General features: G+C 48.8%; 2 protein-coding genes across 5 annotated transcripts in view; one reads left to right on the top strand and one right to left on the bottom strand.

The window, feature by feature from the left end:
- The window catches only part of ALDH1A3 (aldehyde dehydrogenase 1 family member A3), a 37,740-nt gene extending 37,581 nt beyond the window's left edge, over positions 1-159 (bottom strand). For all 3 annotated transcript variants that reach the window (XM_073226983.1, XM_037000615.2, XM_073226984.1), the window contains exon 1: positions 27-159. In XM_073226983.1, coding sequence (XP_073083084.1) covers positions 27-125 — 99 coding nt within the window. In that variant the 5' untranslated portion in view covers positions 126-159. The remainder of the gene's footprint in view (positions 1-26) is intronic.
- Positions 121-13,149, top strand: LOC140847240 (uncharacterized). Of its 2 annotated transcripts, XM_073226985.1 has the most exons (3): positions 121-1,269; positions 1,393-1,512; positions 12,153-13,149. In XM_073226985.1, exon 1 carries the CDS (start codon positions 124-126, stop codon positions 697-699), a length of 576 nt encoding a protein of 191 aa, XP_073083086.1. In that variant the 5' UTR covers positions 121-123; the 3' UTR covers positions 700-1,269; positions 1,393-1,512; positions 12,153-13,149. The 2 variants fall into 2 exon arrangements, with proteins under 2 accessions (XP_073083086.1, XP_073083087.1); XM_073226986.1 differs by lacking the exon at positions 1,393-1,512.
- The last annotated feature ends 335 nt before the right edge of the window (positions 13,150-13,484 follow it).

Raw genomic sequence — 13,484 nt, 5'->3', positions numbered from 1 at the left:
TCGGGTGGGATGGACGCCCAGCTCACCTTGGTGAACTTGACCTCTAGGTTGCGGATGGGACGCGGCAGGGCAGGCTGTTTCCTGTCCGGCTGCCCGTTCTCCACGGCCCCGTTGGCGGTGGCCATGGCTCCTCCACGCTCCCCAGCCCCAGGCGCCCGAGTCTGCGGCGCCGGCTCCGGCCAGGGCGGTGCACAGCTTGTTCGCGGGGTGACAGCTCCGCGCCGCTTTATGGAGCGCCCCACGCCTCCCGCCCGAGGGGGCCGTCTAATTGGCTGCAGGACGGGAGGAAGGGAGGGCGGGCTTGAGGGGAGGGCGCGGGTCCGCGTCACCCCACCCCGCCCGCCGCCCCTGCGGGAGCCCGGCCACCCTCCACCCGGCCACCGCGCTGTGCGCTCCCCGCCCCCGAGGCTGTCCTTGGAGGAGCTCCCCGAAGCGCCGCCGGGGCCCCGGAAGTCCCAGGGCCCGGACAGCGGGCGCGGGCAGGGGGACGGGACGCGGGGGCCGCAGCGCCCGGCGGCCTCCCCGAAGTCAGGCGAGGTCGCGCGCGGCACCTGCAGCCCCCGGCCCGCTGCCGCTCTGCGCACTCGCCCAACTTCTGTCCATGCGCCGCGCTCCGGGATGAGCGTCCGCCCGCCGGGACCCTGCAGGCCGGTGTGGGGTCGGAGCGCCCCGCGTCGATGCCCACGTGCCTCGGCCTAGACACGGGCCGCCGGGTCTCCACTCTCAGGACAGACGCCCGCCGAGCCCCACTCGGCCTGGAATTTCCTCGTGGCCCTGGGGCTTCACAGGCCGAGGGGCAGAAGGTGAAGGAAAAACGTTTGGCCCTCCCTTCCTGCACCGCGCTGTGGAGTCCCCGCATGGCTGGGCCTCTGACCTTCACAGGCTCGCACCGCTCTCCAGCCCAGGGCCCTGGGATGCAATTATGGTTTCTAAAATGCATACATTATACCTCAATTTGAAAGAATGAAAAAAAGAGAAAGCACAGGAGATCTTTGCAGCTTTACGTTTTAAGAGTCAAAGCTTTTAGTCTGTAGATTGCTCATAACTTCCCACGGAAGCAGAAGATCCCCGGATCCTCTTGTTTAGCCATTTGGGAAACACTCCCCCAACGCCAGGGACTTGCCCCAGGTCCCGTCTGAGACTTGGAAGGAGCTTCTCATGCATGTCATCCCTCGGGTTCCTAGAACAATGATGTGGGGCACGAACTCCAGGACAAAAGCAGTGGTTTAATCCTCAAGACAGGCTCAGCCCTTCTCTCCAGTTACTTCTGTGAGTAATCGCAAATGATGGGCAATGGGAGCTGAGGGGATGTCCTACTGTCCTGAGGCTTTTTCTGTTTGTTTTTGTGATCTCAGCATCCATTGCTGGCCCCTCTTTCTTTCCTCACTACAGTGCTGCTGGGCGACCTTCTGGATAATGGAATAAGCTTTTGAGATTTTAGGAACCCCCTCATCAGATCACCTGCTCTTCCGGGTGAAAACGTCCTGTGCTGTTATGAGTTAGGATACACAGGTGAGGCAGGGACAGGGGATAATGGGTCCCCTAAATGGGTTACAGTTGACTGACATCAGTGCATCTGTCCTCCGCACTAGGTTCATTAACACTGATGAGTTGCAGAGCAACATTTCCTCTCTCCTCAGCTGTTCCTGCCAGTTCCCTGGGTCTCTGCCCTGACTAGCTGGCCCAGGGCACCCACACAGGTCTCCTGGAAAGATGTGGGTGGATGTCTCATGTCAAGGCCCATGGCTGGATGCAGACCCCCAGCATCTGGGTGCCAGGGCCCAGGAGGGCCTGCAGGGTCTGGTGGCAGACCCTCCCTGTCCTGGGGCCGGGGACCCAAGTCTGTGGGGCATACCAAGCACCATGAGACTGTAAGTAGAGAAGCTTTCTAACCTTAACTTCCATTCCAAGAGTTTCTTTGGGATTCTTGATGGTTGAACTTATGTCCCTGGTGCGAGGGCTTAAAAAAAAAAATCTGAAAATTTGTAGAAGAAATTGTGTTGAGTAACTGTTGGCTGGATGGGTGGAGGCAAATGGGGTGGGGGTTTAGGAACTCTGATCCCTTAGGGTGAGACAGTGAGCCTGTTTGCTTGAAGGTGGACAGCTGCCACCTTGCTTACCTTAAAGTCAGGAATGGAGGCCACCTCACTTCACACAGAAAGACACCCTTGTGACTGGCAGCATCTGGCCTTGGGGGCCAGTTGCAATGACGCATACTGCCTCACCTGCAGCTTCTCCTGTTGACACCCACCCACGTGATACTGGGAGCCTGGGATAGGAGCGGGACACTTGGCCATAGCAGGGGTCTCCCAGAGAGCAGGTCAGGGGTTAGGCCTGGCTCCAGACTTGTCCAGACCAGCAGAATACCTCTGCTCCCCTGACCTGCCACCCAGTGGGAGGAAGGCAAGATACTCTTCTCCCCATTTTATGGGTGAGTAAACAGAGGCACGCAGATACTTGTCCCAGAATCACCGTCAGTGGAGGAACCAAAGCCAGACTGTGTGGGGTGGGTGGGGCAGGCCATGGAGGAGGGATTTCTCTTCCTTTCCTCTGTGTCCTTCTTTCACCAAGGGTAGCACCTGGTCCTGTGTCCCCCATGTCACCGGGACAGCAGAGAACACAGCAAATGTACAGGTGCAAAGTCATAGCAGAGTCCCTCTAGGCTGTGCCTTTCATAGGAATCAAACCCTGAGGTCCTGCCTCTGAGATGGTGACCAGGAGGAAGGGCCGTTAGCCAGTGGGTGTCCGGGTGGCAGGGCGATTACCTGAACATTCAGGCACTCGAGGCCCTGCCCCTCCTGACCACATCCCTCACCTGGATTCCAGCTGTGTTCTCTTGGGTTGGACACTTCATCACTCTGAGCTTCGGTTTCTTTTTCTGCAAAATAATCTCAATTTACAGCGTTTGGGGAAGCTCAAGCAAGAAAATGGTATGAAAGAGTGCTTTATAAACCATAAAGTTCTGTATACATGCCAGTTCCTTATTTTCCTGTTCTTTCTGGAGACCTGCTAAGGCTTTTCTTCTGGGAAGTGGCAAGTTCCCCAGCTTCTCTCTGGTTTGGGGAAGCTTCCCTGGTCAACAGTTACTCTGCTAATTTCATTGTAAAAATAATATTTTTATTTTGTATTCAGCTCTGTGGCTCTGCTGTTACATGTTACTTGGTTCATGGCATGTCAGATTGTCTGAATCCAGGACGTTTCCTGTCGGAGGCTTGTTCGTTCAGTGAACATTCCATGAAAATAAGCATGTATTTAAGATAAAATTGACGTTAGATGCTACCATCCCCAAGCTCAACCTAATTCCATTTTAAGTGTATAAACATTTTGGAAAAAGTTGAGTTCTGTAGCAAATGTCCTTAATAATAATGATGATGATAATGGAGCCTCTGTTTTGTTTTTCTTTATTCCAAGTCTGATATTTAAGCCTCACTGGGGGTGCCCAGAAGCCTTCTGAGGGCCCCCAGGGTCCCCAGAGCTGGTGGCCTCCTGCACGCCTCACCCAGCAACTGGGAGTCAAGGCCAAGCTCTGGGACATGGATGTGTGGAACCCTGTGGTGGAGACCCAGGCTTCTCGGGTGAAGGTCATTCTCTGAAGTAAGGAAACAGTGAGGTTCTTCAGTGGCTCAGCAAACATGACCTCACCTCAGTTGTCTTGGCTATAAAATGGGCTGAAGTGTCCCTGAGGTGAGAGAAGGTTAACTTTACTGTGACACCTCCCCACTGGTGTCCATGGAGTGGATTCCACATTCCATGTGAGTCGGTCAGTGTTGCCCTAATCTGACTTGAATAGGGAACTACTTCCCTTTTGCACTCACTCACTGTAACTTAAGACCCCTCACGTACACGTACGGTCCAGGCTACTATGTCATTCTCTCCTCAGGGAATTACACAATGAGCTTCCTGCTAGTTTTCATCAGTGATTACTTACCAGAGGGAGGAGCACCGGGCCTGAGGAAGAGCAGCCAGCTGACACACAGCCACAGCGGAGAAGGGGCCCTAGCACCACATCTTTCAGCCACTTTCTTTTCAGCCCTGCTGGGCATTTCTGGCCCTGAGGGAAGATCTTCCACACACAGTATTGGTCTGGGGTATATCAGTTTTAGATCAGATAGAAGCAGAGAACTAAGTATGTAAAAGCAAAGAAGATACATCAAAGTATTTGTGGGTCAGGTCTTGATTGAGCCTCACACACACGCAGCCTGACAGTTCATGGCAGCTGGAACTTCCCCCCAGGTCCACCTTCCATGAGCAACCCTCTAGTGATTAAGAAATGTGACAAGGCCAGGAGAGAACATGGCAGGTAAGGTAGAGACCGCTGGCTGGCCACCCAGTTCTTATCTTCTTTCTTGCCAGTGGAACGGCACATCATTGAGGGTAGCGGTGTGCATTGATAAAACATTTTCCAGGCTCTCTTGCAGCCAGGATGGGTTAATGAGATATAGGCCAAGTCTTTGGTTTGAGTGTTCAGAGAGGATCTTTACATGAGGGCTGAGGTAGCAACAGGCTCTTCTTTCTTTCTGCAGCCTGGAATATGGACATGAGGGCTGGGGCTCCAGCAGCCATCTAGTGACCATAAAGTAATTCTGACAATGAAAACTACATGATAAATAAATTTTTACATAAGGAGAGCCAAGTTTCCTGATGACCCTGGAATCAGGCTGTCTGCCCTGGATTTCCTTTCTTGGATTTCTTTCATGGGAGCAAAGGGAAAATCCGTGTCTTATTTAAGCTTACTATTTGGGCTTTCTGTTATGTGATTGAACCTAATCCTAAGTGGTACAGCTGACTATTTAAACCTCGTCCCATCACCATGATTAGAAAAACAAAATGCTCCCTTTGTATACAAAAAGCAGAACATTAAAAAAAAAACTCCTTATCATCATCTCTGGTTTTTTTTTTTTTTGGGCTTTAATCAAATTCTCTGAATATTCTGTGCTCAGATTTATGGTAAATTAAAAAGCAAAGACAAAATGAATCCTGGGTTGGAATAAATGAAGCTAGCTCATTGGTTCATACACAGCTTAAATTGCCTAAACTGGATGGTGAGTTCCTACCCAGAGAAGACAATCCTTTTGGTACAAAGGCCTTCAGAGGGCTGTGCAGGTAACCCGCCATTCTCTGGTGGCCATGGGTGTTAGCTTTTGGGGCTGAACCTGCTAGCCTACTGAGGAAGGTACCAACATTCCTCAGAGAGCTGGTGGGACTACACAGGTCTCTGGGCCACCCAGATCTGGAAGCTGCTTGGCCAGGCCAGCACTCGATCAAGCAGCAAGAAGTCAGACTTTTGGTTTTAAAGAATACAAAACACCACTACATATAATCATTGCATCTCACTCAGAACACTCCAGCCCTCTCAGTACTGCCACCAGACTTTCTCAGTGACATGAAGTTGTTTGCAAACTTTACAACCCTCTTCAAAATTCAGGGATTCTGAGTTTTGAACCAAATTTGAATTATTTGGGAGTTTGAGTTCAATTCACTTGGACAAAAGGCACTTCCTGGTTAGAAGGAAAGTCCTTTAAGGGGCTTATAAAAAGGGTTCTGGAAGATTTTTGGACACAAAGTGGCTCTCAAACAATTGTGCTGAGTTAAGCCTAACTCAATCAGAAACATGCATATTAAATTTCTCTTGAAATTCACATGGGTATAAAAATGTTGGGAAAGGGGGCTTAGCAAGATGCGGTTTGCCAAACCCAAAATGTTTGAAAACTACTTTGAGTGTGTTCATTTGGCGAATCACTCTTGAGCTCATCTATCCTAGCCCCACAGTGACAAGATTTTCCTCCTGCCTTTGGGCTGGGACTCCCTGTAAAGGACCATCGATTACCAAAGAATCTTCCTTTGGATTTTTGCCATTATTTGAATCCTGGGGTGGAGATGGGGTGGGAAGCGGAGAGGCTGTTAAAATCTGTGTTCTCATGAGATAGCCTGCGGGTCCTCTTGCAGTTGTGCATTTGTGGGGTGAAAGTCACTCAAGCAGTGCTTTTAAGCTTACTCTGTAATCAGAAAGTCTTTATGAAGCCCATCTATCTTATCATATATTTATCTGTAACAGATGTGAAGCCTATTTATGTATATTTTTCATCTAGTGTTTTTTTGATACAACATTCTGGTGATCCTAAAACATCTGCTCCACCCCCAGGTGAATAGATTAATTGCTAACCTGCAGCATTTTCAAATTCATAATTCTTCTCCTTATTGAATATATCTGCAGGTATCGAGTTTGGACTATATTATATATATTATTTGTATTTTATAATATATTAATTTTATTATATTATATTCAAACATAGTTTATTAAAAGACAATGGATTGGATACGGTATATTTTCCACCAGAGAGTAAATAAGAATAAATATTAGGAACAAAAACCAGAATTATAGACTTTACATGAGTTAAATGTACAATGCATACATTCCATGCACACTGCAGTCACTATGAATTTCAGCCCATCTTGTATCTTGGAAGTACCAGTGTTCGCACCTGCTAGCATGCCCAGTGATTGCACCGCACTCTTCTGGCTGGCCACTAGATGTCATGGGACCAAGTTAAGTAGGAAGTTGCTTCTAAAGTTTTTTCACTGTGAGAAACAGGAATTCCTCAACTTATAAATAAACGGTATTGCAAAAGCTTATTGACATTAGAGTGCCTAAAACCTCAATTGTATCATGGACACAACGCTAAACCTGGAGGTTAGCATGCAGGCTAGCCCACAAAAGCCCTCTGACTTCTTAAATGAGCCTAAAACGAGGTCCTAGCTTTGAGACCAGACATGTGTGGATGTGAGTCTCCGCCCAGTGAACACTTGGTTGGACCTGGCACCTGAGCTTTGCGGACCTCAACTTCCTCTTCTGAAAATGGGAGTAGTGATTCCTGCCCAGCAAGGGGGGTGGGAGGGATAAACAAAAGAGCAGGTATGACATGCCAAGTATACTTGCAGTAAAACAGACAGGAAGACATCACTGGTGATGCCCAACCCATAACTGATCTGACAGGAAGCACCATGCTAGAGCCCTGTTCTGCCTGTCCTCAGCTCCCAGGCATCACTCCCACGGGGCAGCTCCTGATCCACATCTCTTCCTGCCCCTCGCACAGGCAAGACCACCAAGGACCCTCTCATGGAAATTTGCCAAGAGACTGCAGGAAACAGATACTTTAATACCAAAAGATGAGTATTGTGAGCTTAGGAGTTCAGCCTCACAGGTGGACAGACTGGTTAGGATTCCCAGTAAGGCATTTATTAGCAGCCTCATTATTTAAACTCCCTTAGCTGCAGTTTTCTCATCTGCCAGAAGGGGATGTTGGGACCACCCTCATCATAGGCTGAGAAACCTAACTGAGGTCCCCAAAGTGACAAGGCCAGTCTCTGCCTGGTATAGCAGATGCTCCATTTATTCCACCTGAGACTTTTCTGCTAGGAAGATGGACCCCAGTCCTTCAGCCCTGGCCAAGAAACTCCCAGTAGGTGAAAGCTTGTCAGCGCTTCTAGAACCTTCTTCATTTTCTCTCTGACTGATGCCACAAGCAGCTTTCAGTGGCTCCAGACCCCAGGGGACAGAGACCCTTCTCTGCCTGACTCGAGGTCCACAGCCCCTGAAATACTATCCCCAACATTGCAGACACTTCCTGGGCTCCTTCTAGAAATCTTTTTTGGTTGGGGGCTTCTGAAAGCCTGACTTTGCCCTGACTTTTTTCTCTTTCTCCTGTTTCATTAGCCTTCTGTTAGGGCTGAATCTTCCCAATTTTTCTAGTCCATGCCAACTGTAAGCTTTCTTTCACAGGCTGACTCTCAGGCATTAGTAGGGCACTTGCAGCACTGTGCAAGGAAGGATCTCAACTCATTATCAGTGCGATTATTGATTAGCTATGTCTGCCATGGGCACAGCATACAGCAAAGCCCTAGAAACCAGCCTTCTCACCCTGTATCAAGCACAGAAATCACCTGGGACCTTGTTAATGTGTGGATTCAATTCATACATCTGAGGTGGGTTCAGGATTCTTCACTATTAACAAGTATCTGAGAAATGTCCTTTCTAGATTAGAAACATCAGCATCTCTGGTCTCTGGTTTGGCCAATACCTGGCCTCTCATGAAAGGCACTCTCCAAATCGCCTAACGTGAAGCTCACCTTGTCAGGATGGCTGAAATGAGTCCTCTTTCTAGTTCTGTTTCTTTTCAGGTGGAGATGACTTTATGCTTCACCGTGAGCCCAGGGAAGGTCCAGTGCCCATCCCAGCCAAGAGTCAACTGCATCCACTCTTCAGAGGCTCCTTATAGCTACCACCCCCAAGGAAATGGCTTTGCAGAATTGTAATTACTACAGTTGTATAAGACCAAAGCCCAGAAACACCAGGGCAATATTATGAATAAGAGGTTATATTTTCATTATATGAAATAAAAATCACTCTTTATATTTACCTTCAGTTCTAGAGCTTGCAGAAGGCAGGTTTATAGATTCAGAGAAGGTGGGAGGGAGTTTTAGGGCATTTGTGGGGCTAGGCCCCATGCCATTGGTGGAGCTGGGATTGATACTACTAAGGCCAAGAGGCCACTTTGGAACATGAAGCCCCCACCCCCTCGGCAGCAGGACACAACAGGTATTTGCCCAGAATGGCTGAAGCAGTGACATCAAAGGGGCAAGTGTGGGCAGTGGACAGTTGAAACTGGTAGTGGGAACCCGAGCATGGAGATGGCACCAAGTCTCAGGCTTCTTTGTAAGAACATTGGCTCTAGGCAATGTGAAAAACAATGTGGTTGCCACTTTCACCCATATTATCGAGTCCCCCCATACCCCATTGCAGTCACTGTCCGTCTGTGTAGTAAGATGTTGATATTGGCCTTCTTTACCAGACTGAGCTCCGTGAAGGCAGGAACACTGTCTAGTGTCTCCACTATTGCCTAGTCAAGTGGCCAACATAGTGGATGAACCAAAAAAAAAGTCACTAAGTGCTGAGTCAGTGCATTACTTCCACATTATGTTACGGACTTAGGAAGTGAAATCACTGGTCTCAGTCATCCTGGCTCCAGCAGTGGTTGGCTGTGTGACTGGGGGCATGTCTCTAAGCTTCAGCTTCCTTCCTACTCTGTAAAATGGGTCAGTTTAGCAGCATACAGCTAAGGGGATGGCCTGGTGCCAAGGTGCTGGACTGTTCTGGAAATGGCCTCTACAGGTGAGGGTGCCTGGTCAGGCTGGGTGTGTGGCCACCTTCATCTCCTCAACAAGGAGTCCCCTAACACAGCAGTGCATTCATTGACCAAGGTCAGGGTGGTTTTGCTCACAATGAGATGGAAAGGAAGGTTGATTAAGGGGTGATAAATTTTTCTGAGATCCCTGAACAAAGGCTGGCATAGAGTGAAATCCTGTGTAAAGTGGAACTGACTGGAGTATGGGGAATGTAAAAGACAGTGAAGTAGTACCCTGTCACTGCCCTTTCAGAATCCCAAACCCCTCCCACTCTGAGTCAGCTCCCAGAAACCTGCAGGGCCTCGCCTGATCTACCTTCCACCTCTGCACCACATCTGTGCCATGCTGCCTGCTCGCCAGGCACTGGCTATGAAGAGTGTCTTTGTCTTCCAAAAACACAGTCATCTCATTTCTACCTCAGGGCCTTTGCAAATGCACTTATGTCTGTGGGGGAATGCTCTTTTGTGACCTCTTCTGTCATGAAAGTTTCAGCTCAAGTGCTGCCTTGTCAGAAAGGCCTCCCCAACTAGCCTACCACAGTGTCCTGTCTACTACTGTCCTTACACACTCACCAAACCTTCCCACTTTGTAGTTTATATTGCCTGGACTCTTTCTTCTAGCACCTAATGTGCAGAGACCCCTGCACCAGCCACCTGGTGGCGTCACTGGTCCAGGACAGCTTGGTTCCAGATCTTGCAAGTGGTCCCAAAATATTTAAAATGCAAATGGCTGTTAATATATTTGGCACATTTGTCAGCCATGAGTTGGATATTTTATTAGTTGGTCTGCAGCAAATGTATCAGGACTAATGTCCTTTCTAGAACAAATTAAAATGAGGCCTTGGGTTGGAGTAATAAAAACAAGTTCTGCTTGTTTTCCCACCATTCCTACAACATTAATAGATGAAATAACATTATCAGTGGTTAGCTTATGTTATCAACCCAGTAGAGACCGCAGAGATCTCCAAAACCTATTTCTTTGTCTCACAGGCAGGTCAACTCTGGACTCAGAGAGCCAGCACTTGTCCAGGGTCATAGAGTTAGTTGCGGCTGAGCCAGTTCCAGAGAGCCACCTGATTCCCAGTCCCGGATGAGGGTGTTTTCTTCTGCACCAAGTGGAAATCCTTGACCTTCAGGCATATTGGCTTGTATGCTGTAGAAAGGCCTTCTTTCTGTAGAAAGAAGTAGAAAGGCCAATCCTGAGTGAAGTGGATGTCTCGGAAGCCAAGGGGCTTCATAATCTGTTAAAGCATTTTATGGGCTGGGCAGGATGAGTATGAAAAATGGGACATGGTGTTTGCTCTGAGAGAGTTTATAATTTAGTTGGGAAAATATGTCCAGGTAGAGTCATTAATTTTCAATTCAAGGTGTTATGCTATCCTGGAGAGGGAAAGACAGAGGCGAGAGATACTCCTGGGTATAAGGAAATTTTTTTAAACAGTTATATGCAAGATGGTACACTTTGACCTTTGTTCTATCCCCTGGTTTTGATGAAAGGATAGTTGGCAGAATTGGCTCAACTGCACCGAAGGTGCCAGAATCCCAGCTTCACCTCTGGGCAGTGCTGTAAGGGTCACACTGGGGTCATGGGTCTGGCAAGCCCTGGCCCAATGTGTGGTCCAGGCACCTGTCACCCTTCGTATCTGCCATGTTTCTTGGCCCCTCACGTCTCCCACCTAAAGTGTGTCTAGTGTGTGCTTAAAGACGAACAGCTCCTCAGGGTGTCCCAAAGGGCTACAAACTCTGAAAGTGCCAAAATAGGCCTGACTTGGGCTATTACTAGGTACTAGCCTGTGTGTGAGGCCACAAAATAAAGTCTGCCCACTTAGAGCAAAGCCCCCTTCCAAAGGAGAGGGAGAGAGAGCTGCCCACACCCCCAACCTGTCTCCCTCCATCCTGAACTGGAAGCTGTGCTGCCAGCCCGCCTGGCACAGCAGTACTGGGCATACTGTATGTGGGGTGTTGGTTCTCAAGAGGGAGAACACTTTCTGATTATTACTTTTCTTAAAACACAACCTGCAGGTATGACCTTTTACATATTCCACTTTGGCTCTACCTTGTAGTTAGGGACTAATAGACAAACTTACTTTTTCTCCTCCAGTTGTGCCGAATTTGTTGTCTATTACATGCATTAAATATAAAAAATGCTTGAGTGTAGGTGGTCTGGCATACCACTGTCTATAAGAGCTCTTACCTACTGCCCTCTCTCATCTTTTGAATAATCTAGCAACTTCCTTTGAGCTAAACATTGTGATTGAAGGAACTTATTTTTGGTAACTTTCCCAACCCACAAAACCAATTCCATTTTAAGGTGGAAGAGTAGTGTAACAATGGCATTACTGTTTTTTTTGTCTGTGACATGAAAATGTTTAAGTTTGACCCTCACACCAGTTGCTGCTGAAAGGTACTGCCTTGTACAAAAAAACAAACCAAATCCTAAACTGTCTGTTTATGGTTATCACGGTTCACTTCATTAAGCCATAACTCTGATTACATTCTTTCTCCTGCCCTACCCTGAAGGCTGAGCTTTGAGGCCAGGGGGCCGGCCTGTTCTTCCCTGGGAACTGTGCATCCAAAAAAACACATTTGGGCAAAATAGGTGTGGGGTGGACGAAGGGACCTCTCAAGCTCTGTGGGGACTTATTTCAGAACCTCCTTCCGGGCCCTGGAATCCTGCTTCCATCTCCCACGTCCTGAGCACTCACCCCTCGAGGCCCCTGGTTCCTGTTGCACCTGCAGAGACTCAGTTGGGAAATTCCTGGCTGAGGAGGGAGAGGGTGAGGTAGGTAAGGTCATGTGGGAATATGTTTTAATCTGCAGTAATGATGAACAGGCAGAAATCTTAAAAGAATGGGTTGGAGTGAATGGAAGGAACCAGTGGCTGCGAGTAAGGGGTGTGGGGAGGTCCTTGGCCCTCTGTGTGTCGGTCTCCTACCAAGTCACGCTTCATCTTGGTGACCTTTTCTGCAGGGCCCCTCGCTGCTGTGAAGGACAGATCTAAACCACATGGATGAGAGGGCCGTCATCAGGGCCACGCATGCAGCCCTTGACAAGAAGCACTTAGAGGAGAGTTCTGGCCTCATCATGTCCCCTCAGGGACATCCCTTTGTGCGAGAGGCTGAGTAAGGAAGAGGGAGAGAGCAGGCCGAGGAAGCGGGTTGCCCTTGGTTCCATTCCCAGTCCCAGTCACATGGGGCTTGGGCAAACCCCTTTGCCTCTCTCAGCTTCAGCCTCCTCACCTACAAAATACAAATCATCATGCCTTCTCGTGTGGTGGTGGCAGCTGGTCCCCAGAGATGGCTCCCACGAACCGAGCCTCCTGGCATTCACACCTGAGCAGTCCCTTCCCATGCTAACTCTGGGCTGGTCCTGACACTCCCTTAACTACAGAATGTGCGGAGCGATGCTGGGCTGGTTCTGGGCCTGACCCCTAAGAAGGTCTGAGAGCTTCCTCCTCTGCACTTTCGGGGGCCTGATCCACTGTGTAAGAAGTCCAGATATCCTTCAGAGAGACCATATGGAGAGGCCGCATACAGAGAGGGATGCTGTGAAATTCCAGGAAGATACAAGCCCATCTGTCCCAGGGTCCCAACAAAGCCCACCTCCCAGCCAGATGACTGAAACCATCTTGGACCACCAGCTCTAGCACCATCTTGTATGACCAACCCTGGTACCATCTTGGATATCGAGCCCCAGCACTGTTTTGTATGACCAGCCCTAGTTGCCCCTCTGAATAATCAGCCCCAACACCATCTTGGATGAGCACCCCCAGGTCCCTTCTTAGATGACCAGCCCCAGTGTCATCTCAGCTGACCAGCTCCAACACCATCTTAGACCACCAGCCCCGGTGCCACCTGACTGCTGCTCCACGACAGACACCAAACAAGACCAAGAAGCACTTTCTAGCTGAGCCCCAGACAACACTCAGGATCATGAGAGATAATAAAATGCCTATTGTTTTAAGTCACTGAGTTTTGGGGCAGTTTGTTATGCAGCAATAGATCACAAGACTTGGGGCATATCCTAAACTAAGGAATGCCAGCTGTCTGCACAATAGCCATCATGAGGATTGGAAAGATTTCCTGTTAAGCCACGTTATAGGGCCTGGCATACAGCAGGTGTTCAAAAATAGCCATTTATTTATAACAAATAAATATAATTGTTTTTCCCTCTTTTGAGCCCTAATTATTTTAAACATTGACTTCTTATAGACCTTAGCTCCCAATATCCCAAAATTTTGATTAACTGCATAGGAAGGGGCTCCAACTGTGCCCATCCTTAAGCAGAGCCATATTTCAGGGC

Source organism: Manis javanica, chromosome 18, assembly GCF_040802235.1.
Source record: "Manis javanica isolate MJ-LG chromosome 18, MJ_LKY, whole genome shotgun sequence".
NCBI lineage: Eukaryota > Metazoa > Chordata > Mammalia > Pholidota > Manidae > Manis > Manis javanica.
Note: the sequence above shows the minus strand (reverse complement) of the source record. Positions and strands in the feature narration are given on the sequence as shown.

Coding starts and splice junctions, on each gene's coding strand:
- LOC140847240 (XM_073226986.1), top strand. CDS start 124: ATGGCTCCTCCACGCTCCCCAGCCCCAGGCGCCCGAGTCTGCGGCGCC.